The sequence below is a fragment of the Micropterus salmoides genome, unplaced genomic scaffold (genome assembly GCF_014851395.1).
Source record: "Micropterus salmoides isolate LMB-PRFRI ecotype aquatic unplaced genomic scaffold, ASM1485139v1 Ms_hic_scaffold_9, whole genome shotgun sequence".
NCBI classification, from domain to species: Eukaryota; Metazoa; Chordata; class Actinopteri; order Centrarchiformes; family Centrarchidae; genus Micropterus; species Micropterus salmoides.
The window spans coordinates 25,908,903-25,934,494 of NW_024044681.1; the positions used below are offsets into that span (position 1 = coordinate 25,908,903).

Genomic DNA, 25,592 nt, shown 5'->3' on the forward strand with positions numbered 1-25,592 from the left:
AATTGGAAGAATTCAGGCTAACTGTAGTGGCAATTAGCTGTCTGATTCTAGCATTACAAGCAACTAACACACGTCTTTTTGTAAAGGTTCTCATCTCAAAACAAATTTTAATCGTTGGGCTTTTCCAACTATGTATTGTGTCTGCTTTAGGAAGACAATATATTAATATATTGGATGGATTCAATGGAAAGATACCTGGTTTATACTCTTATCCAGATTAACCTAAACATATGTCATACATGGCAGATATTAAGTCAATACCATACCATAATCTTGTCTGTGTAGGAATGTCCAAGAGAAGGTCATTAATGCAGATTAAACCAGACAGATTGATGGAAGTAGTTTACTCATTCTTTCTGAGGACAAGAGGCACTCATTACGTAAGCTCGGGGTGAGCGAGGGACAAGATGTCAAGAGTTTACGAAGTCAAGGGCATTTCAACCCAGCTACTAAGGGAACCAGTAATGGCTAAGGAGGAAGGCATGGCCTGGGCATGCCATGAAAGAAGATGAGATTGTTACCAGCACTTAATGATGACCAGCAGCAGTCAGAACTACGTGTCGTCCATCTTTATAAACAGTCTATGAGCAGTACCTGTATCTTGTAGTGGGCCAGTCTGTGTATACAGCAACACACAGCAAACATTTCTTTCAGTGAGGTGAGCTTAAATGTAAAGGCAAAGGAAGCTTCAGTAGAATTTGAACATTGAACATATAATTTGGACCAACTCTGTAATTAGTGATGATCATCTTTGTTGTTGTTTACAGCAGATTAAGTGATTGCCTTTGTGTTGAGTCCTAGCTATCCAACTTCTGGCACTGCTGGCAGTATCAAATATTTAGTATTTGTATATTTTTGCAGTACGAAGGAGCTAGTGAAAGGAGGATTGGTCATCAATGACCACATGCTATGCATGTTGGCAGCAGAAGTAAGCCAATAAAAGATGGCGTCTTATTGGCAGAAGGACCCAGTCTTGTCTTAAACACTCTGTGTGCTAACAGGATGCCTTCCACTCAAACAAGATTCTGCCACAATTACATTGCTCACTGTCTGACAGATAATACATTAGAGTCTGTGTGGTGTGTTTTGTTTTAAATATGTTGCATTATGGCAAGAACAGTACAGGGTTCGCATGTGTTTGTAGATTTCAAATATGTACCAAACCAAAACAACATAAATATTTTACTTTATTTTGCCCTTTCCTTGAGATCAGGGTATCTCTGTTTTTTAAGAATGTCCTGGCACATTGAAACAGCAAAGACACATTGAAACAGCAAAGACCCATAGCCATCTATAGTGACTTTATTCATATGAATTTCATTACCTCAATAATGTCTTTTCACTCATGGTTTGATGTACTTGAGACCACTGAACTGAACTTAAGTATGTTACATACAGGGACATGGAAAAATGGGAAATCATGAATTTTAATACTGCAGCACATGTGTCCAGGTACCCATAAATTACTTGTCAAACCCTAAATGGTAAACCATGACTTCAATACAATGACACAGCTGATATAGGCTTAATATTTGTCTTAAATGGGACACTTGTTCTGATGCATAGATGTGATGTGCTTTTCCATATATGTGCGTATTGTGTGTTGAACCTTTCACCCTTTTATCATCAAACACGATCCTAGCCACTATGAGTCACAACGACAGGATTAAGTCTGGCGGCATATTTGCTCAGATTACCTGCAGATAATCATCATTATCAACAGTGCAAAAGTTTGTTTGGGTGTTAAATAGGAGAGTAGCAACAATCTAAACCCCAGTACCTTCAACACGCCCCCGCCCTGACATATACTTAAAGCTTACTACCAGAGACAAACATGTTCAGAGTGACTGGACATGCCCAAATATGCGTTTGAAACATTCAGTGATCTCTATAACTACTAGTTCTGATCTGCCATTAGTAAACAATGGAGAAAAACATGTAGACCATTCTAATCACTTGTTTTTCCAGCTTACACACAGTTAGTCTCAACCCACTTCTGTGAAATACAAATAAGAATATATTTAGTTTAGTCCCATATGGCTATACAGGCACATACTGTGAAGAAATTTAGTGTTTGGGACAGTTTTAACATTCTAGCATGTTTTATTTATAGAAAAAATATCTCTCAGAAAGATAAAGTGGTTGATTTGAACATTGATTTGACAGTGTGTACTCGCTAGGATTCATATAATAATCAGAGCAAACAATATCTATTTTGAGCTGGATTACAGGCTTGTCAAGTTGTATCACATCTTGCGGCCTGTGACTATCGCATATGGCATTTTAGTGGGGAGAAATTTTGTTTACGATTTAAGGCTGGTGTGGAAAGTTATTCTAGTGGGATTTTTTTTGTCAAAACTTGTAAACTTACTAAGAGTGCTTTCACACCTATAGTTCGGTTCATTTGGTCCGGACCAAGTGAAAAAAATGATACACTGTTGCATGTTAGTTCTGGTCCGGTTCATGTTCGCACTGCAGTTTTTACAAACGATCCAAGTGAATTAACCATGACGTTACACAGACTTAAGCCTGCTTCACACCCAATTTGCTGCTCGGCGAGCTCGCCGACTGTCAGGCTGCGGTTGCCAGTCGTTATGTGTGAACTACACAACGACGCATCATACGGCTCCCCAACACATTTCTGACACAGCCGACTCAACATCCACATCCAGCCAATGAGAGCAGGCAGCTACTTTTTCACTGAAAAACACTTTTGCAGCACTCTCTATAGCACAGATGATCCCTGCTACCTGCGTGTGCTAATCCATTCTTTCACCCAGATTCTTTGTCTTTATAATTTTTATCTTTATAATAACAAACAACAGCTGTTTTGTGTGTAGGTTCGCGTCATATCCCGTTTCACATATCATGTGTGTTTTCTTGACAAAATGTGGTTTGGAGACCAGCATCGGGTGACAGAGTCCTTGTCAGCGTGCGTAGTGTGTGACCCCCTGTCACCGATCAGTCACATAGTGTGAACACCACAGCGACTTCAAGACTCCCGTCACAAGACGGCATGTTGTGTAGTATGAACAGCACGGCCATTGGCCGACACGTCGTGTAGTCTGCACAAGGCATTACAAGTAACTTGTTGATCGGATAGCTTTGGAGATTGTCATCCTGCATCATCAGGACCCACCTGGGGAAATCAAACCTCGGTGACTGACAGAAGTTCATGCAGCACTTTAATGCTTCTGATCTGTATCGCAAAGAGCTCACAAAGTTATAAATGTACAATAAGCATGATTAGTAATGTTAGAACGCAGATCGACCGCATAGCCTATTATGAATAATAATCTAAAAACAGGACATGTACAGTAATAATTCGGGGCTAGTTAGCCTATAGTATACTGTGGTATCGCTGTCACAAATGTTTTATGGACTTAATGAACTGACAGGGTAAACGGAGTACTGCTTTCCCTCTTTTTTTAACAGATTTTAACCTATTAATCAGGGAAAATACCTCTGCTGACAAGTATAGCCTACGTTGGCAGATGATTTTCATAAACACGGCATGGCTTATACAGATCAATTATAAGATAGCTGAACACATTTTGCGGTCAGCAGATGGATTTATTAGTGGTTTAGCTTTGGAAATAACGCTCCCATCACATCTCTGCTATCATAAACCACAAGCGAACTGCACCAGAGTTTGTTTGAAAACGGTCTGCTTTTGGTGAGCACCCGAGTGCGATTGCTGCATTCACACCTGCCCAAACGATCCGCACCAAGCGGGAAAATGAACTCTAGTGCAATTCAACCAAACTAAATGAGGCAGGTGTGAAAGCACCCTAAGACTAGCTAGTAACTCATAGGCCTGCTTTCCAAGGATTTCCCACTCTTATATCCAGGTATTTTGAGTGACGTGCGACTATCTAACAATAGAGAGGAGGCATAGTCCTGGTTTGCTTTATCTGTTCTCACCGTCAGCCATCCAGGTACATTCTGTTAAAAACAAACAAGCTTTCTCTTTCGCACTCTGAGCATTCTTACAGGTTAGTAGAAATTAATGAACCATTTACATGTGGATGTACAAACATTACAGTTGAAATATCCTCACATGCACAAAGAACACAATCCACAAATGTCACATTGTTAGAGAAAACAGCTGCACTAGTTTTGCCCTTATCTAACGAAGCCTCAACTGATGACAAGTTGGTGTTTGTTTGCCATAATAAGCAAACACGTCAGAGGCTAATGTCTGTATTTGTCTTCCTTGTGCTCTTGTTCGGTAGCCTTGTTATTAACAGTACAGCACCAGCAAGTTTGCAGCATTTCTTCTTAAGGACCCCTGCCCACTATTCCACTGGCTTCTCCTCAGTGCTGGGTGCTGTCACAACATGACCAAGCGTCAGTAGGAATGTAGTCCCCACTGTACCTCACCTGGCACAATAATCCCCCTCTGCTGGCTCATTGAACAGCTTCAGATTGTTGTTGTTCATAAAATAATGGAATAATCGTTCAGTGTGGCACATGAGGGAGAAACAAAGTAGGTTTAGTGAGAGTCAGGTCTGCGATACAATGGTAAGACCCTCTAAAAGCAGAACGTTACAGCATTTAGAAGACCAACGACTGTTAAACTAAAGCAGGGCTGTTTGACTGATAGTAGCTGTTTGAGTTTGATGCCATAATATTCTTTTTTTGTCTGATATCCTTGAGTGTAGGTAAACCCTTGAAGAAAAGCACACATATCCAGGTGAGAAGAGGGCTGATGGCTGGGATAGCCAACAGAAGCCTGTTTCTGCTTCAGCTCCAGCCCTTCAAATATGCCTGTAGGCCGCGACTACAGTCACCTGCTTTGAATTAACATAATTTTTGTACAGCCACCTATCTTTTGTCTTAAAATGTTAAATGTCTGTAATGAATCTGGAGATCTGAAAACATATTGTTGGGGCCTTTTTCATAAAACGTGTGTGTACTTTTGCTCCTATTAACTCCATTTGTCTGCACCATAGTCAGAAGGTAATCTCTCTAGATCCATCTCATTGTGCTGTGTGTCTGACAAATAGGTTTATCTGCTATTGAACTCTTTGTAACGCATTTGCCCTAGTTACCAAGCCCTCAAGCAAGAAAAGAGTAAAGCAGTAAATGATACTCAAAGTTCTTCTGCAGTCGTGTGAGATCCAGTTATTATTTTAAAATGGGTATTTTAACTTTCTACTGTATTCTACATGAATACATCCAAATAGGCTGTCATGGGTATTCACGCTACAAGCGGGTAAATGTGACTTACTAGGCCAGTGAAAACAATGGCACACGTTTTCACTCTTTAATGCTCGTCCTGCTTTCTTCTCCTTCTGCTTCCATGTGTTGTTCTGCTGCCCTCAGCCCTGCTATAGAGCAGTGGTCCACAGTGCATTGGCATTTCGTCACTGAGGCTGTGATATGGCCACAAAACACTGAAATGTGAGTCTCAAAAGGGAGAACAAGTCCCGGGGGGACTTGACAGGTGTGGGCCAAATTTGTGTCGCACCGGCCTGATGCTCGTGGTATACATGTACATCTTAGTAAGCATGGCGGTAGAACATTGACTAACAATATGTAAAGAAAAATAACACCGTACAGGGACACTAAACTTTACAGGGTACCTTTTTAATGTATTACAATGAGGTAAAATATAGAGGTCACAGCTGTAGAGGATTGAGTCTCGTATTTAAAATTTTGAAAACATTAGTTGTGACTGTCTTTAACTTGTTAAATTAATAGCTAGTTTCTTTCAATCTGCTGTTCAAGAGATTATAAGAAGTTATTTGTATTACTTATTTCAAAAGAGGACCTCTGTAGTAGAGTATATGCAATGAAAGAATCTTCAGCTCACAACAGGTCAAGCGTTACGTCTTGTGGTGTATTACTCCACCCTAAAAGGCTTGTGTGAAATTTCTAAATCTGTTCTTTTTTTAGCCGACCGTTGGTAGAGTGGTTGATTGCACAACATGCTGTATTTGATCAACTCAAATTGCTCACTTTTTTTGGAGTGGCTTAGTATTCTTCCATTGCTGTCCTGACCTTGTGATTTAATCTCATGGATCTCTTTTAAAATGACTATATATTAAACTTGCCGGCGTTCACAAGCTCCCACTGTTTTACTTAAGAACCAAGACCTTTGGCAACATTTAAATATTTGTTGATGGGCTTATGTTAGTACCAATACAAATATTTGGTTAAACTGAATGGAGATAAAGAGTAAGGGTGACACAGGATGGTTTTTATTCAAATGAGTTAATGTTGTCTAGGTTCCTGATCCCTCAAGGCTACATTTCTATCTTTGATTTGGTTTTGACACAATATCTAAAGCACATAACATGTCGTTTGTGGGCTCATGTTGTTACACCAAGCTGCTGAAGTGAATTGCGGAAAGGAATTGTAGTGTATTGCACCTTTATGCAGGATGCCAGACATCACTGAAGATGATTTTATCATATTGCTTTGTGCAATAAACACCTAAACAGCTTTTCTAAAACTGTGGCTATTTATGGTTTGGATTTTTAAATGATGAACACGAAAACATGAAGTCTTTGCAATATAAAGAAAGACATTCATATTCAACACCAATATATTTAATTTCATGCTGCTGCAAGTAGGCTTTGTTTTATTTAACTCAGTATTAATGCTCAGAGCTCCTTCTCTGATCTATTTTCTGTCTGCTTCAGGGTTGCTATGTGTGGGCTTGTATTCGGTGCAGTGCATTAAATACAATGCTGGAATAGTGTTTTTAAACAACATGGATAAATTGTGTCCTAGAAATGAGGTCACCTTGTTAGGTGGCGAAGCAGGATTAGCTTCTTACTCCCCTGGTCCATATGTCTGAGCTGCTGTTACCGCTTAATTTATCGTGATTCTTTCTTTAGTCCTGCTCCTATAAAGACACAGCAAAATGTCATTGGCTTTATGAGCAATTTTGCATTGTCACTTTCTGTCTTCTAAACTTGCATCATTAGAGTAATTAGCAATGCACACATGAGCAGAGCCAACAGTAAACATGGGTCTGAAGAGTGAAAACCTCTCACTAAGCTGTCAATGCAGTGATCCTAGGCACTTAATCGCGTAGCTTATCTGTGAAATTAACTGCTCAGGGCACGTGCTGAAGTCCTGATGATTTCCTGTTACCTGTCTGCTCTTAGTGTGATCAAAGTAGTTGCAAACTACAGGAAAACCAATTCCTTGTAAGTATTTATTTCCCTGACCGTAATGATATCGAGGCCAATCTAACTCAGTCAGCAGAGTCAGTCAGTAATCTTGGTGTAATGTGATTTCAACCCCTCTCTTCTTGTGTCATTTGCAGATGAGCGTGAAGCAGTACAGAAGAAGACCTTTACCAAATGGGTAAACTCTCACTTAGGACGAGTGACCTGTCGCATTGGTGACTTGTACACTGACTTGCGCGATGGTCGCATGCTAATCCGCCTTCTGGAAGTGCTTTCAGGAGAACAGCTGGTCAGTATCATACAGAAACCACCTCTTCCTGTCCTAACCCAGACACAGGCCCTCAGTATGACCCTCACCCCCCACCACAAGTCAGGAGGAAGGCGAAAAATCATGTGCTTCATTTCTTATTTCTTTTAGAGTGATTTACTTCTCTTTCCTTTTCCTGTATGTTGTGCTCACTTTTGTTCATTAATTTCAACATAGGTCTTCTTTCTTTTTCTTCTCCTCCCCACAGCCAAAGCCCACTAAGGGCCGCATGCGTATCCACTGCCTGGAGAATGTTGATAAAGCCCTGCAGTTTCTCAAGGAGCAAAAAGTCCATCTGGAAAACATGGGCTCACATGACATTGTGGATGGGAATCACCGACTCACCCTGGGTCTCATCTGGACCATCATCCTTCGCTTCCAGGTAACTCTTAGAGTAGCTTTGTGTTTCCCTCTCAGTGCAGCTGCCATGATGCTTAACTTTTTTGCTTTAACTTTGTTTGGCTTTGAGATGTCAGGTCTCTGCATGTAGCCCAGTCCATCCTCAGGAAAATTCACAAAAATGGTAATAGAGGTTAATGCTGCTATGATGGGATTCACACAATAATTATTCATGCTAATATTGTAGCCATGAACTTTACTTGTCAATTTTTTACCCTTCCTGAAATTTGGTATAATGTACCAACAGATAATATATTACGATAACACTATTGCAAGGTCTAATTATCTAAAACTTATGTAAAAGTATGTGGGCACAGTCTTAACTGAATGAATGCTCTTCTGACAGATCCAGGACATCAGTGTGGAGACGGAGGACAACAAGGAGAAAAAATCTGCTAAAGATGCCCTGCTGCTTTGGTGCCAAATGAAAACTGCTGGGTGAGAAAGGAGCAGGGAGAGACAGAGGGAGGGCTTAATCACACAGGATAAACACTGTTAACATGTTGAAGATATATTTGACCATATATGCTATTTGTGGATTTACTGAAGTGGTTTCTGATGAATCTTGCTGTGTTGAGTTAATGATTAATAACTTCTGATCTGGCCTCTGCAGATACCCCAATGTCAACATCCACAACTTCACTACCAGCTGGAGAGATGGTCTGGCGTTCAATGCCATTGTGCACAAACACAGGTCATTGACTTCTTCCTGTACTTTAATTTACCTGCTTCAATAAAACTGACCCCTCTTAGGCATATACTTGGATATTAAATTTTAACAGGTATTTTCTTGTAAGTGAGGATTTTAGATTTAGTCATCCTGTAAATCAAGGTTTTCAGCATCTTCACTCCCTCTTTTTTTCTTTCTTTGACAAATGAGGAACACCTGTCACAGTACCATCCCACTTCTCTGGGGTGTTTTTATCCCCTTTTCTATTTAGGTCTCCTCCTACTCCTCCCATTCTTCAGTCTGCAGTATGTGAAAGGATGAAAATAAAGTAGGGAGTAAGATGACCTAGATCACAGAAATAATAACCCACTTATTTTCTATTAAGAACCTTGCTGGGTAACTCACTTGCACACCCTGCTGGTAATAGTGCCACCAATAGCTTGTGTTAAAATGGATATTTGAACTGAAAGATGTAACCTGCCTTAAATACAACAGAGAGCATTGCTTTTTACAATGAATGCCTTGCCTAAGTGCTAACTGCTCTCATGAGATATTCATGTAAACCATGACAATGCCATTTACATGATCAGGCCCTTATTCAAATTACAGAAGAGGCACCACTGTTGGCAATTACAATATGCAAAGAGGTGTTTTTACCCTTTCCATTGTTAGAGTATCTGCAGTGTAATGTCTTAATGTTATGTGAATTAAGTTTACTTGCTGTTAAGTAAAGTTTTAAATGCCCACTGTACAAACCTCAGGACATGGTCACTGAACATCAATGAGAAAATAGCCATTTTTGTCCTCATTCACACATTTATGCACCACTCTAATGCCTAAGCTCAAAATGAAAACATGGTTCAGGCAATAATAGGCAATAATTGGCAGGAGCAGCTTGCCTGCTGCACAGATGAAAAGCCTGTCTGCATGCAGATAACTACACCTTTTGGAAATTGGAAGTCCAATGGATTATTTAATGCAATCTGGCCTGTAATCAGAGATATGTATTTAAGTGGGCTGCAAAATATTTTTTCTCTATACCACAAGAAGATGATTCTATATCAGTCTGCCAATTTGTTGCACCCTGCTCGCCTCTGCAATCTGATCTTATTAAAGTCATAATTGTTCCCTGGCCTCTGCAGATCCGACCTGATTGAGTTTGACAACCTGAAGAGGTCCAATGCTCACTACAATCTCCAGAATGCTTTCAATGTGGCTGAGAAAGAACTGGGGCTTACCAAGCTGCTGGACCCAGAGGGTGAGTGGGCAAAGCCTCCGCAAAAACATGAAGCATTTTTGTAAATCACACTGACTTACTGACACTGTCCACTAAGGCACTAAGCTTGGGCATGTTATCCAAAACAGATTGGTGGGTGTTACAGTATGCAGTATTACTTGAGTTAATTCTAGCTTAGACAACACCACATCTCATGTCAGCTACACTGACACCACAAAAAGCATATCCAAACACGGTAACAGTTTGGCACCTATTAAATTTCTTATTCAGGCAGTTTTGACAGCCAAATTTAACCGTGTTGTTTGAACATGCTGATGCTTATGGTTGGTAGATTAAAAAATGGGGGGAAAGTTCAGGTGCAGATGGATCATGCTATCTGTTTTTCAGACGTCAATGTTGATCAGCCTGATGAAAAGTCCATCATTACCTATGTGGCGACCTACTACCATTACTTTTCCAAGATGAAAGCCCTGGCTGTGGAGGGAAAACGAATTGGCAAGGTTAGTGTGTGCGTGTGTGTGTACAGTGATGTTTGAGTAAAATGAGATTGAGTACATGTACATTGAGTGTATGTCCACCAGTTGCTTTGATTCACAGATCTTTCTCGGTTGCAGGTGCTGGACTATGCTATTGAGGCTGATCAGCTGATAGAGAAGTATGAGACCTTGGCCTCAGAGCTGCTGCAGTGGATTGAGCAGACCATAGTGACGCTCAATGATCGGCAGCTAGCTAACTCACTAAATGCTGTGCAGAACCAGCTCCAGGCTTTCAACTCCTACCGGACTGTGGAGAAACCCCCCAAGTGAGTAACAGAAAGCTGGATTATTACAACCCAGTGAATGACCACATGCTTGTTTTCCATTAGGATCCAAAGTGTGAAGCTATGCAGTTTTTTAAACAGAGGTGGTGTCTGTCTCCACAGATTTACAGAGAAAGGAAACTTGGAGGTTCTCCTCTTTACTATCCAGAGCAAGATGAGAGCAAACAATCAGAAAGTCTACATGCCAAGAGAGGGTAAACTCATCTCTGACATCAACAAGGTATGGCTGGAAGTAGTTTTCGTCTAGAAACGCAAAAACCATGTTTCATAATGTTATGAGATGAAATTGTTCATGTTCACTTCAAAGTATTTTTAGACCACAGGGTTATCGTCATGTATGCAGACTAGCATCATGTATGCAGAATTGGTATCTTAGTTGCAGGATGTTACCAAATTCCAGTGTTTTCATTGGTGTGTTAGGCATGGGAGCGACTGGAAAAGGCAGAGCATGAACGAGAGCTGGCACTGAGAAATGAGTTGATCCGCCAGGAGAAGCTGGAGATGCTCGCTGCACGTTTTGACCGCAAAGCAGCTATGCGGGAGACGTGGCTGAGTGAGAACCAGAGGCTGGTGTCTCAGGTAGTAAAAGAAAAATTCAAACTAACGAAAACAGACACATATGTGGCTACAGATGCATTCTTATTTTCGACTTGAATAGTTTTACCGTGATAAGCTAATTTTCTTCTGTTATTAGGACAACTTTGGAACTGACTTGGGAGCAGTCGAAGCTGCCACGCGTAAACATGAGGCAATTGAGACAGACATTGGGGCATATTGGGAGCGTGTGGCTGCTGTGGAGGCTGTTGCCAAAGAGCTGGAAGCAGAGGCATACCATGATGTGCGGCGTATAACCGCTCGAAGGGATAACGTGCTTCGACTGTGGGAATACCTGAAAGAGCTTCTGGCTGCACGCAGAGAGCGACTGAATGCCCATCGTGACTTACAGAGACTGTTTCAGGAGATGCGCTACATCATGGACTGGATGGCAGACATGAAGGTACTGACCCACTCAACTCATCGCATGCTTACACTCATTTTGAACTACTGCTTTGTATTCCTACATTCTGTTGGCTTTGTTTTTAATCATCAAAAAGGAATTTCCTAATTTTCTCAATTAAGTCAGTTGTTGTTCACATATGTCCTTGACAGCTTTAGTGTCTGCACTTAGCAGAGCAACAGCAGTAATTAGCTTTTCACAGGCCTGTGCTGCCTATCATTGCTGGCTTTACTGAGATTGGCTGACGTAGACTTGTGCTTTTCCCATTACATGGTTAAATCCAGTGACTCCATTCCCACATGCTGTGAAATTAATTCAGTTTGATTCCGTGAGTCTGGAAATTTAGTATTGCCTGTTATGTTTTGCCATTGAATGTACTGTATAGGTGTCCTAAATATTCAGCTTCTACCTTAATTGGTCATTAATGTTGTGACTGTACTGTATTACTCTGAGGTTCCAAAGTTAGCATTTGGGGAGGTTTTCCTTAGTATAAACAGGTGTTTCATTTGATGGTGGAAAGCTGGGGGGGGGGATATATTTTATGTCTGCGTTTGTTTGTCTGGGGTTTAGTTGATTTTCAGTGGTAACTGGAATAATGCTGTTAATATGATTCAATCACCCATTACCACATAATTATATAAATGTATAGTTTAATGGCTTTCTGCTCTAATGGCCCAGATTAGAGCATTTTTCTCCACTGTCATTTGTCCCTGTTAGTTAAGGTTAATGTTCTGAAGGTACAGTTGTTGAAATTCTGTTTCTGTCAGCTATTATTATTGGTCTGTGCTCATTTAAAATTTCACCAAGTGCAAGACATGGGTAATAAAATGATTATGATTCAAACTTTCTAAATATCTATTCTGTTTAAAAGGGTTTTCCAGGAATGTTGGCCACTTTTCACAAATCCTGTATATTGACACAATTCCAAACCTAGTTTCCTATCTTGTGGATGCTATTGCAAACAGAGCTTGAAGAGTTTTTTGTGTGTTTTTCGAAGATGAAATAGCCAAAATATTCCACTGGACTATGTTCTCTGTCAATTTTAGGGTCGTCTGCAGTCTCCAGACAGTGGCAAACATTTGCATGATGTGTTAGACCTTCTGCAGAAACACACTCTGGTAGAGGCTGACATTTCAGCTCAGGCAGAGAGGATCAAGGCAGTGCAGGGAGCTGCAAATCGTTTCACTTCCTATGAACAGGGTGAGTCTTCAAACATATTCTCTGTACAGACCATGCAGTTTTTGTCTGACCCATTTGTGCCATAAGTGTCTTAAGTGCCATGTATTCATGCCTTTTCTGATTGGCAGCCTATAAACCATGTGAGCCTGGACTGGTTAGTGAAAAGGTTGACCTGCTGGGTCAAGCCTATGACGAGCTTGGTCAGCTTGCTGGGAAGCGCAGAGAGCGCCTAGAGGACTCGCGCCGCCTGTGGCAGTTCCTGTGGGATGTTGGAGAGGAGGCAGCCTGGATCAGAGAGCAGGAGCAGATCCTGGCCAGTGGAGACTGTGGCCGTGACCTCACATCTGCCCTTCACCTGCTCAGCAAACATGAGGCTTTCAGGGATGAAATGGCAGCCCGCTATGGCCCCCTGAGTAACAGCATTGCTTCTGGAGAAGCATTGGTCAATGAGGGACACTTTGGAGCCCCAGAGGTCACAGAGAGGATTCAAGACATCCGTGCACAATGGACACATCTGGAAGAGGTGGGTGGTGATGACGATTCTTTGTCTTTGTACAGTATAAAGAAATGTTTCTATATTGCTTGTTCTTGTTCTCCCTGCTCTGCAGACAACGAAGCTCAGAGAGCAGAGTCTTAAGGAAGCTGTGGCCCTGCAGCAATTTCAAACAGATGCCAGTGACATGGAGGCATGGATTATGGAGACACTTAGACAGGTGTCCAGTCAGGAGGTAGGCCACGATGAGTTCTCCACCCAAACTCTAGCTCGCAAGCAGAGGGAGATAGAGGAGGAGATCCAGAGCCACCACCCCCTCATCGACTCCTTGCATGAGCAGGCCCAAGCGCTGCCACAGGCCTATGTACATTTTCCTCAGGTATGTGGTCTTTTTTTCATACTTCTTCAATGATGTCATGGTGTTTGTACTACTAAATTATTGTTTTTCACTGTCTGTAGGTGGATGGGCGTGTACCTGCTATTGAGCAGAGCTATAAAGAACTGGAGTCTCTGTCAGCAGCTCGACGCCAGGCTCTGGAGGGTGCCCTGGCCCTCTACCGCATGTTTAGTGAAGCTGGTGCCTGCCAGCTCTGGGTGGAGGAAAAGGAGCAGTGGTTACATGGCATGGATATCCCTACCAAACTGGAAGACTTAGAAGTGGTGCAGCAAAGGTAGTCTGGGCATAAGGGAAGGGAAGAATACAGAAGATTGGACTTGTAAGAAATGTGGTGATAGCTGAATTATAATCCCTCAAAACCAAGAGTTGGAGACATTGAATATGAGAATTATCAGTGTGAAATTATAACTAAGAATCCATCCAATTCAATCCATAAGAATCAATTCAAATCAAATGAAGTAGAAGATTTATACGGCGTTGGCTGTATAAACTGGAATCAAACAAATGCTCGTGGAAATGCATTGAAATAAGAACATAATTATAAATCTCCCGTGACAGCTCATCTTTTCAAACATAGGACCATTATAGAAGCAATCTGCCATCCATCTCTTTGGTCTCTCCTCAAACGGAGGTGCAGAAGGATTGCTTGGGGTCGGCTCCTCCTGACCTGTTGGCAATGTTATAATGTTCGCAAAACGAGGACATTTAATTGCGACTAGCCTTCAGTATAGTTGGTGCTGCAGGTAGTAATTCCATAATAATAACAATATAGTTGCAAATATGCATATGTTCATTTTTTATTCATTCATTCTTGTCAAAGATACCTGCTGTTTAATAAACCAATCAATGTCAAGTATAGGGAGATGCTGCCGACATAGATGATGACGACAGGACGCAAGTCTGTCATGTAGAGAGTCCCTTAGTGCAGTCGCAGAATTGCAGTGTGAAACCAAACCAATATTAACTGAATGTATCAAAATGTATCAGTTCAGACCTTGGTGCAGCCTTTCAGGTCTATGGAAATATCTAATCTAAATGAGACTGTTCAGAATGAGTGAATTGATGCTGCTTTATTATTTATGGCTTCAGATTTGAGACACTTGAACCTGAGATGAACAACCTAGGCGCTCGTGTCACTGATGTGAACCAGGTGGCCGAGCAGCTGCTGAGCTCTGACAACCGTAGCAAAGACCAAATCCACCAGACACGAGACCAACTGAACAACAGGTCAGAGCCAAAAATATAAGGCCTAGTAAAATCCACTACTTAACAGAAATACATTTGTTCTCAATGAGCACTGTGGTTGGCATTTTTAGTCTAATATTTGTTGTGGTCTCTAGATGGAAGGAGTTCGAACAGCTGGCTGGTCAAAAGAAACAAGGCCTAGAGTCGGCCCTTAACATCCAGAACTACCACTTGGAGTGTAATGAGATCCAAACTTGGATGAAGGAAAAGACCAAGGTGATTGAATCTACTCAGAGCCTGGGCAATGACCTGGCTGGAGTGATGGCACTGCAACGCAAGCTCACTGGCATGGAGAGGGACCTGGAGGCCATTCAGGTATGGCCACATGTAGTGACTTAGGGGTGAGGGATGGGGACAGAACAGACTGTTTTGGGCTTAATGTTGAGGTACCTTGTCATCACTTCTGCATTTAAATAATTTTTCATGTCCTTTCAGGGAAAATTGGATGACCTGAGAAATGAGGCCGAAAAACTGGCCAATGAACATCCAGATCAAGCTGGAGAGATCCAAGGACACCTGGCAGAGATTCAAGAGGTTTGGGAGGAGCTGAATGCCACCATGAAGCGACGTGAAGAGTCATTGGGCGAAGCCAGCAAACTGCAGGGCTTCCTTAGGGATCTGGATGACTTCCAATCCTGGCTGTCCCGCACACAGACAGCCGTGGCCTCCGAGGACATTCCCACCTCTCTACCTGAGGCTGAGAGTTTGCTAGCCCAGCATGAGAGTATCAAGAATGAGGTGGATAACTACAAGGAGGACTATGAGAAAATGCGGGCGGTTGGTGAAGAGGTGACCCAAGGTCAGACAGATGCCCAGTACATGTTCTTGGCCCAGAGGCTCCAGGCACTGGACACTGGCTGGCATGAGTTGCGACGCATGTGGGAGAACCGCCACAGTCTTTTGGCCCAAGCCTTTGACTTCCAGACTTTCTTGAGAGACGCAAAGCAGGCAGAGGGTTTCCTCAACAGCCAGGTTAGGAAAATACACTGTGTAATTGATGTCTGTGCCAGAGAACTATGGCTTCATTGCAACACAAAACATATATCAATTCAAAGCCAAATAACTGTGTGTAACTGAAATACTATACAATACTGTATAATTTAAGTGGACAAGTTAAAATAACAGTGACAAATCTAATTCAAATTCTCACCAGACCATCTGCCCTCTTGCCCCTCCCATTTGTTCTCTACATGACTAAAATGTGCTTGATTACATTGCAAAATCGTCAATTAATTGAAATTAAGTAATCAGATTAATTAAATTTTGGTAGTAAAATTGTTTCCAATCTTAATTTTTCTTTGTTGAACTTAAACACTGTTCACACAATGATTTTAGTGCAACACAGGTATGTTGTTCTGATAATCAGAGATATGTTTTCCCTCATGTTTAAAATCAGTGTTTACCCTGCATTAGTTTATATTATAGTTGTGTAGGTGTTGGTTGTTTGTTAACATTGGTGCCTAGTTATGTGTTGACATCACACCTGGCTCTCAAATCAGAGCAACTGGGAGGAGAGAAATCAACTTCAGTGTAGGCAACCGTAGGCTTAGATCTGTATGGTTAAGACCACTATATTAAGTCTATTTTCATGTCATAAAATCAAGAGAACCATTGTCATAGTTCTAAGTGGCACTAAAATATTATTTAGATGGTTTATGATGTTGCTAACAAGATGTTGCTTGTTTTAGTTTGAATTCTTCAGTATTCTTCAGTATCCCCAGTGTGTACTTGTTTTTAAATGCTGCAAAAATCAAGAAAGTTATTGGACATAGACAACTGCATATATAAATTGAAAAAGTTAACAATTTAACATTCCTTTTGTCTATGTGTAGGAGTATGTGCTGTCCCACACAGAGATGCCCACCAGTCTTCAGGGAGCAGAAGAGGCCATTAAGAAACACGAAGATTTCCTCACTACCACAGAGGCCAGTGAGGAGAAGATAACTGGTGTGGTGGAGGCCGGACGGCGCCTCATTAATGACTGTAATGCAAACTCTGATAAGATCCAGGAAAAAGTTGATTCCATCCAGGAAAGGTTAGGGCAAAAGTAAAAGATGGGAGAAAAAACCCTATGAATGTAAGTTTTTTTTTTTATGTTTGAAGTGTGGCTCATTTAACTCTCCCCTTAATTTTCTCCAGGCATCTTAAGAATAAGGAGGCTGCAAATGAATTGCTGACAAAGCTTAAGGATAACCGTGAACTTCAGCACTTCCTCCAAGATGGACAGGAGGTAAAAATATATTTTTAAAATCAGATGAAATAATAGCGCTATGAATAAATGAGTAGCTTAAGATGCTTAAGGGTTTACAAATTTGAAAGTTAGAGTACTGTGAATATTTGTTATCACTTGTATTTCTTCATAATTTTTATTATTAAAAATTATTTTTCCATAATGCTGTTCACTTTTCTGTAGCTCACGTTGTGGATCAATGAGAAGATGCTGACAGCACAGGACATGTCTTACGATGAGGCCAGAAACCTTCACAGCAAGTGGCAGAAACATCAGGCCTTCATGGCAGAGCTGGCCTCCAACAAAGACTGGCTAGACAAAATTGATAAGGTGTGGCTATTTTTATATTATCATTAATAAGTAAACATACATTTTCCCAAATGTAATCTCATGAAAAAGCTGCCGTTGACTGGAGTGTTAATGGGAAGGCTGAGCAATAAGGCTAGATAACATTTAATTAGTTTGCTTTTTCTTTATACTGGGGACAATCTGCCACCACTTTTGTTGCCAAAGCAGCCATAAACCATAAACTTGTCCTTGTTTGCTGTCTCCAACAGGAGGGTCAGGCGCTGGTGGCGGAGAAACCGGAGCTGAAACCTGTTGTTCAGCAGACCCTGGAGGACCTACAGCATCAGTGGGAGGAGCTGGAGGGCACCACCCGCACCAAGGCCCAGTGCTTGTTTGATGCTAACCGGGCGGAGCTATTTACACAGAGCTGCTCGGCTCTGGATGTCTGGCTGAAAAACCTTGAAAGTCAGCTGTATAGCGACGACTATGGCAAAGATTTGACCAGCGTCAACATCCTGCTCAAGAAGCACCAGGTAGACCACACTCTATGCCATCTTTGCTGTCAAGAAATACTGCATTCCAGAGGTTTAATAAAATATCATAGAAAACATCATGTATCAAGAAATTTATCTGTGCCTAATTTTAAGGATACTTATAAATCCTGCATATGGTGGAACTGGCCCATTCTTTAGTAGAGATTGCCAAATGTCATAACTTCTTACATGTTACATCTTTGTATTGTCCCTGTACAGATGCTGGAGCACCAGATGGAGGTCAGAGAGAAGGAGGTGCAGTCTCTCCAGTCTCAGGCTGTGGCCCTGTCCCAGGAGGATGCTGGGCTTGCTGAGGTAGATGGTCAGCAAAGGCGTGTCACTGACAACTTCTCCAACCTTCAGGAACCTCTCAAACTGAGGCGACAGCAGCTACTCGCCTCCAAAGAAGCACATCAATTCAACAGAGATCTGGAGGATGAAATTGTGAGTTGACTGCATCATTTGAAATATAGAAGTTTTGGAGTTAAGTAAGTGTTTCTTTTGTATCCTGCTTTGCCTGATGCTCATGTTTTATTCATTCTTCTGTTTTTTTTGTAAGCTCTGGGTGAAAGAGAGGATGCCCCTGGCGACCTCCACAGACCATGGAAAAGACCTGCCCACTGTACAGCTGCTAATCAAGAAGAACCAGGTACAGTGATAAGAAAATCTAATTTTAAACATGTAATGGTGAAGTGATTAATTACTGTCTGTAATGCAGGGCAATTAAAATGAAGATATAGACGACCTACAACTATTGTCATTCCTAATTTATCAAAACATCTTCACTGAGTCTAAACCTAAGGCCAATGTAAGGGGCAGAAATTGCTGACCCACCTGTTTCTGAATCAGACATTGCAGAAGGAGATCCAGGGCCACCAGCCTCGCATCGATGACATCCATAAACGAGGCAAAACTCAGAGCCAGGTAGATGGTGAGAGACAGTCTGTCCTAGAGGAGCGCCTTGTTGAGCTGCGGGACCTCTGGGACCAGCTGATTGCAGAGACAGACAAGCGTCATGACCGTCTAATAGAGGCCAATCGCGCCCAGCAGTTCTATGCTGATGCAGCGGAGGCAGAGGCCTGGATGGGAGAGCAAGAGCTACACATGATGTCAGAGGAAAAGGCCAAGGTAAGATGAGACAAAATAAGACATAGAAATGCTGTTAGTGCTGCTCTTTTAAAATCTTCTTTTATGTGATAAAACCTAATAATTTCCTCTTTGTCTCCCAGGATGAGCAAAGTGCACTTGTGATGGTCAAGAAGCATCAGATCCTGGAACAAGCACTTGAAGATTACGCCCAAACCATTCACCAGCTCGCTAACAGCAGCCGTCTCATGGTCACCAGTGAACACCCAGAGAGGTGAGAGCACAAATAGATCTGAATGTTGTAGTTTCGACACATGTCAACATGAAGTTGTACACCCACAAGCACCGATCTGTCTGTTCTAATTTTTATGTAAACAGTGAGAGAATCAACTTACGGCAAGCCCAAGTTGACAAACTGTACGCTGGGTTGAAAGACCTTGCTGAGGAGCGTCGTGGGCGTCTTCAGGAGAGACTGAGGCTGACCCAGCTGAAGCGGGAGGTAGATGACCTGGAGCAGTGGATTGCTGAGAGGGAGGTGGTTGCTGGGTCCCATGAACTAGGACAGGACTATGAACATGTCACGGTGAGTTTTTTTTCTCTCAGTCATAGGCTCTGTTACATTACTTTGGAGACCCTGAAGCTCAGGGAAATTTAGCTGAATTAATTGTGTTTCCTACTTTTGCCCTGAATTTTCTTTCTACAGATGCTGAGGGACAAGTTCCGGGAGTTTGCTCGTGACACCAGCACCATCGGCCAAGAGCGTGTAGATGGTGTAAACGGGCTGGCAGATGACCTGATTGAGTCGGGTCATCCCGAAAATGCCAGTGTGGCTGAGTGGAAGGACGGGTTGAACGAGGCTTGGGCTGATCTGCTGGAGCTGATTGACACACGCACACAAATGTTGGCAGCCTCCTATGAGTTGCACCGCTTCCATCAGGATGCCATGGAAGTGCTTGGACGTGTTAAGGAGAAGAGGGATGGGCTGCCTTCTGACCTTGGCCGTGATCTGAACACTGTTCAGCATCTGCACAGACAGCACAACACTTTCGAAAATGACATCCAGGCCCTCAGTGGACAGGTCAGCTGTCTGACAAAAAGATATCATGTGAGATTCCAAGAGAGCCATGTGAATAGAAAACTGAATGTCCCCTCTTCCTCTTTGACCTCCTAGGTGAATCAGGTGCAAGACGACGCAGCACGGCTGCAGAAGGCCTATGCTGGGGAGAAAGCTGATGACATTAACAGGAGTGAACATGCTGTGTCTTCTGCCTGGGAGGGCCTGCTGGAGGCTGGTCAGGCCCGCAGGCTCCTCCTGCTGGACACCGTGGAGAAGTTCCGCTTCTTCAACATGGTGCGAGACCTCATGCTCTGGATGGATGGTGTCAACCTGCAGATTGACGCACATGACAGCCCCAGGTGAATGTCACTTTATGCTTAATTTTCCAATTACGCTGTTACAGTCAGCGTTACAAGTATATTCAAAGCGCAGTTCTCTCTCCTTTCTGTTTTCCCAGGGATGTATCTTCTGCAGGGTTGGTCATTGCCAATCATCAGGACATCAAGTCAGAGATCGAGACAAGGGCAAACAGCTTTACTGCCTGTTTTGAGATGGGAAACGCTCTCATTAACAATAATCATTATGCATCTGATGAGGTATTGTTCAATTTGTTACTTCTACTGTTATCTACAGTCATTAATGCATATTTACAAAAAACAGCTCAGAGTAAAAAGGGAACATATTTAATGGCTTATTGTGAGTGAATCAGTCTTTCATGTCCTCATTGCTGAATGTACTTGATTCACAGATCCGGGAGAAACTGGCTCAACTCCAGGAAAAGAGAGACAAGATCAACAAAAAATGGCAAGACAAGATGGACCATTTACAAATTGGTATGCATGCCTAACATGTTTTAGATTCTGTATAAGGGCACATACAATCTAATAGAACCATGGCAAAAACAACAAAGTGGATGGTGTTGGTGTGGACACGTTGCTACAGGGTAAAGGTAACAGATAAAATCCAAACAGGTATGGCCAGTTTGAAGGCCGTTTAGATACTACAACACCACACAGTAGTATGTACTCCATGAAATAGGATTGTATAGTGCATCTCAATAAAGTTGTATGGCACTCATAATGTTTTCCTCTGTCAAGAGGATTGGGGTAAACAGCACAATGCTAGTACAAGGTACATGCAGTACAAGGTATTCGACAAGGCATTTGTGCTTTCACGTATTTGATTGATGTTGATTATAGAAGTAGAGCCTGGACTTAACATTTTGGTTTGTCTGCATATGTTTTTGTTTTCTATTGTGTGGCACTGTTTGCTTAGGCACCCTTCCCTGCACAAGTGGTGGTGGTGGTGTTACTGATATCAATGTATGTGTTTTTTGCCATAGAGCTATGGTTGGTCTGAAAGGTCCCTAAGTGTGTGATTTACTGGATGTGCAACTGACTCATTACCAATAGTTTGCGATGCTGTTTATATTGTCTTATTATTTGTTTTCTATCTCTCCCTTTTTGTTTTTCTTTGTGTCTTCTTCTCCCCTTTTCTCTGCATCTCAGTGTTGGAGGTGTTGCAGTTTGGACGCGATGCCTATGTTGCAGAGTCTTGGTTGGCAGGGCAAGAACCTCTGGTGCGAGCAGCAGAGCTGGGCGCAAATGTGGATGAGGTAGAGAGCTTAATAAAGCGCCACGAGGCCTTTGAGAAACTTGCTGCAGCCTGGGAAGACCGCTTTGTGCTGCTGGAGAAACTCACTACTGTAAGTAAAGAGATGACTTGAATCATATCAAAATATTTCATGTATTTGATAAGGGTTTGGGTTGTTCTGAGTGGCCTGGTAGATAGAGGATGTTCACCACTCACCTATGTAGGCATTCATTTTCCCACAGTCGTAAGGTGTTAAGTGTAGATAGCAGTACTGAGTTCCCATCTTTCAGCTTGAGGAGCATGAGATCCAGAAAAGGCGAGAGGAAGAGGAGAGAGCCCGGCGACCCCCTACACCACCCCCAGCAGAAGTTGCACAATCTGAGACAGAAAGTCATGCACATGATTCTGCAGCCAGGTAAAACTGGTAGAGCAGAATGATGTTGATATAGTAACACTACTCAGTACTACTGATGTAGTTGATAGTATCAGCACAAATATTTATTTTTTTATTAACATGCTTTCCCTTGCTTTCAAACGTAGAACCAGTCTGGACCAGACCACACTCAATCAGTCGGTGTCAGTGAATGGAGTACACAGCGACAATGACACATCTCAGGTGAGCATGTTTTTTAGAGCTAAATGCCTTAAATGTGTTTTAAAACAGTGTTTCTGCTCTGTGGTGCAACAAACTTTTAAACCAACCAGTGTATTTCTTTTTAAATCTCAGGCCTCTAGCATGTAATGTCCTGTAATGTCTTTTCCATGTTGTTATCTCCTATATCATGACATGGATTTGTATTCACTCAATTATTGTTAAAATGTTTAGTGGAGAAAGAAATACTGGTAATTGGCATGAGATGTGCACATGCAAATGTTTGCTAATATTGTAGTATTGACAAATTATTAAAACATGGCAACATTTTGTTATAAACCATGAATTTCATGAAAATATATAAGTTAAATATATAAATTAAGGATGGCGATGGCGTATTGGATAAGATGCATGCCTTTGGAGCAGGAGACCAGGATTCAATTCCAGGTGCGACACATCCACCAATGTGTCAGTGAGCAAGAAACTTAACCCCTAGTTGCTCCAGAGGCGTGTGACCTCTGATATATATATATAGCAATTGTAAGTCGCTTTGGATAAAAGCTTCAGCTAAATGACTTATTATTATTATGTATTATTTATAAAAGAACTCCAAACCTGTGAGTATATCATACAAATAATACATAGTGAAACTGTAGTTGTGAAGTGTGAGTCATGTCTTTGTCTGTTCTACTCCAATCAGCAGCGTAGTTTCGGTACATATTCCCTCGTCACATGATTACATGAATTGCTATTATCCAATTCAAAGAATTGTCTTTCTTTTGTCATTTATGAAATGTTAATTCAAGCAGAATACCTACAAGCAATATATTTCAGCAACATTTATATTAAGGATAAGCAGCAACTTTTTGCTTAAAGGAAGCACTTTTTCTGAAAGGAATCAGGTTTGCAGAGGAAGAAACTCACCCACCGCCACAGGAACCCTGATTCACCTGTGAGAAGGGGGTTAGGATGTGGGTAGGATACAGTATGTATCATGTTACATGATCCTAGAGAAAGTCCACACTGGCAGATGAAAATAAGCACCTGGTGCCTTCTTGTGTTTCAGAGATGATGGCAGTCTACACTGGCTGCTTGTGGAAAGCAGAAGTAAACGTATGTTTAGGTCTGTAGCTGACACTACAGAGAAGAATCAGTCAAAGAAAGGGAGTTATTTCTGTATTAATTGAACTTCATCGATTTTATGGTTAATCCGCACAGATGTTGGTGACTGTAAGAAGCCCACTATAATAATGATGAGTTTGAAGAAATGTCTAAGAAAAGTATAACCCATTTACTATCTTTCAAGTTTCTGCCACAGACAAAGAGTTCTTAACAATCTCTTATTGCATTTTCACCAGCAGTCAGTATCGCTATCGTTGTCAGTGGGAAAGAAATCAGATCCTAAACGTGTGTGTAAGCCAAAGCAGCCGGAGCGTGTGAGTACCAAGCCGTGGTCAGCTTTGTAGCTTCCACTCGCCCACTTCACAGCCTCCGCTCAGCTCCTGGTCAACTGCAGTGCCTTTTTTTTCTTCTGTCGAGAAGCCATCGCTCTGTGTCACAGATGCAAACCATTGCTTTATTTATTCATTATTTATTCAAATTCAAGAAATTTATTCATGCGCTACGCAGTTTCATTAATGAGTCCCATTGCTGTGTAAAGGCATGATGCTGATTCATGAACCGATTGTTTTCATGGATCAGATACGTTAAAGTCTGCTGTTGTATATGTGCTCATATTGACCAGGACAGGAGTGACTGTAAACGTGAAGCCCAGAGTTGTAAATGTGGTGATAATCGTAGCTGTTCAAAGCCTATTTATATGTAGCTTGTTTAAGTGTTTTACTATATGTGTACACTTATTGTGATGTGCGTGAAAGTCATTCAATGGTGATTTCACTTTTTATTGGAAAAAGGTTTTTTGATGGAGAAAAAGACACACAAATGTCTCCATAGCTGATAATACTTTCTACTCCTGTCACAATTGAGTCCTATGGTCTGTGGATTTCGTAATTCAGATTCTTCGAAGAGACTTGGAGGATCTAAGGCTTGAACTGTAGTTGAGAATGTGTTCATGTATGTTTTGTCTGCGTTTGTGTGTTTATACTGTAGAGTTATCATTTATTTATTTACAGTTGCTCAATTAATAGAGGCAAAGATCATCTTAAAAGTAGTAATAATTACAGGGCAAATTTGTCTCTGCCTCTGTTCCAAACAAATCTAATATTAGGTTCCTTCGGTATCTTTTGATTATTTTTGAAAATGTAGATTTTTAACTATCAATGTTGAGTGTAGCATGCATGTTTCCCACATGGATGGTTATTTTAATTGTATGTCTTACCCATATGAGTGACTGTAATTATTATGTGGACCTTCTGAACCAACGCTGTGCTGTTATGTCAGGTAATCATACAGTGCCGTCAAAGCAAGCGTCATCATGGCTTTACATGTCTGGCTGTGAATGGCTGCTTTGCTGCTCACTGCGTCCATCCGGTCACATGTCTTTCTACCTCCCCACCACCATTCATGTTCTGGTTTGAACCTGTAGGGCTCAGAGTCTGAGTCGGTGAACGGACCAGGTAGGGACAGCGGGCTAGCATCATCTCGCCTTGATCCTTCTGCCACGTTACCAAGCAGGGTTGGAGCAGATTCTGAGCCGGAAAACATGGAGGGGATGCTCAATCGAAAACAGGAGATGGAGTCTCACAGCAAAAAGGCAGCTACCCGGTGAGTGTTGTTATGGTGGGAGTTGGTCGAGCGCATTAAAATAGACATAAGAGAGACGCAGACCAATGAGGACTTGGTTAAATTATTGTAAAAATATGTTGCTGGACACCACTGTCATACTGTCCCACAGTTTAATTGTAACATTCTGCTCCTACAGATCCTGGCAGAGCGTGTACTGTGTCCTAAGAAAAGGGAGTCTTGGTTTCTATAAAGACAGTAAGAGCGCTAGCAACGGCATTCCATACCACGGAGAGGTACCCATCAGCCTCGGAGAGGCTGTGTGTGAGGTAGCCAATGACTATAAGAAGAGGAAACATGTATTCAAACTCAGGTAAGAAGGGACTTGGCAACCAAAAATAAACAAGGATTCCTGATACAGTACAGTTGTCACCCTGTTAGATTTTAATAATAAAATGAGAGACTGTGATGAAATACCAAGAACATGGTGAAATAGTGAGATATGTTAGACTTTATAACTTATCCCTAACTAATGGTAAACCTCTCTAATGCTGTGTCTACAGGCTAGGGGATGGCAAGGAGTTCCTGTTCCAAGCAAAGGATGAGGTGAGATGCATAGAAATGAATTATTCAAAAACTTAT

General features: G+C 41.8%; 1 protein-coding gene across 3 annotated transcripts in view; it reads left to right on the top strand.

Annotated features, from left to right (window-relative positions):
• LOC119895052 (spectrin beta chain, non-erythrocytic 1) overlaps positions 1–25,592 on the top strand; it is a 53,231-nt gene that overhangs the window by 23,726 nt on the left and 3,913 nt on the right. For 2 of the 3 annotated variants that reach the window (XM_038707848.1, XM_038707849.1), the window contains 36 exons: positions 7,283–7,434; positions 7,661–7,834; positions 8,198–8,289; positions 8,465–8,545; positions 9,664–9,779; positions 10,146–10,258; positions 10,373–10,560; positions 10,681–10,798; positions 10,999–11,157; positions 11,273–11,575; positions 12,622–12,775; positions 12,883–13,277; positions 13,363–13,626; positions 13,707–13,918; positions 14,734–14,871; positions 14,985–15,204; positions 15,325–15,861; positions 16,722–16,924; positions 17,029–17,119; positions 17,303–17,449; positions 17,677–17,940; positions 18,160–18,384; positions 18,500–18,589; positions 18,790–19,068; positions 19,170–19,300; positions 19,405–19,609; positions 19,730–20,104; positions 20,198–20,442; positions 20,541–20,679; positions 20,832–20,916; positions 21,592–21,788; positions 21,967–22,091; positions 22,217–22,292; positions 24,814–24,992; positions 25,150–25,323; positions 25,514–25,556. In XM_038707848.1, coding sequence (XP_038563776.1) covers positions 7,283–7,434; positions 7,661–7,834; positions 8,198–8,289; positions 8,465–8,545; positions 9,664–9,779; positions 10,146–10,258; positions 10,373–10,560; positions 10,681–10,798; positions 10,999–11,157; positions 11,273–11,575; positions 12,622–12,775; positions 12,883–13,277; positions 13,363–13,626; positions 13,707–13,918; positions 14,734–14,871; positions 14,985–15,204; positions 15,325–15,861; positions 16,722–16,924; positions 17,029–17,119; positions 17,303–17,449; positions 17,677–17,940; positions 18,160–18,384; positions 18,500–18,589; positions 18,790–19,068; positions 19,170–19,300; positions 19,405–19,609; positions 19,730–20,104; positions 20,198–20,442; positions 20,541–20,679; positions 20,832–20,916; positions 21,592–21,788; positions 21,967–22,091; positions 22,217–22,292; positions 24,814–24,992; positions 25,150–25,323; positions 25,514–25,556 — 6,689 coding nt within the window. Of the gene's footprint in view, positions 1–7,282; positions 7,435–7,660; positions 7,835–8,197; positions 8,290–8,464; positions 8,546–9,663; positions 9,780–10,145; positions 10,259–10,372; positions 10,561–10,680; positions 10,799–10,998; positions 11,158–11,272; positions 11,576–12,621; positions 12,776–12,882; positions 13,278–13,362; positions 13,627–13,706; positions 13,919–14,733; positions 14,872–14,984; positions 15,205–15,324; positions 15,862–16,721; positions 16,925–17,028; positions 17,120–17,302; positions 17,450–17,676; positions 17,941–18,159; positions 18,385–18,499; positions 18,590–18,789; positions 19,069–19,169; positions 19,301–19,404; positions 19,610–19,729; positions 20,105–20,197; positions 20,443–20,540; positions 20,680–20,831; positions 20,917–21,591; positions 21,789–21,966; positions 22,092–22,216; positions 22,293–23,626; positions 23,705–24,813; positions 24,993–25,149; positions 25,324–25,513; positions 25,557–25,592 lie in introns of all 3 variants that reach the window. The other variant, XM_038707850.1, reaches the window with a different exon arrangement.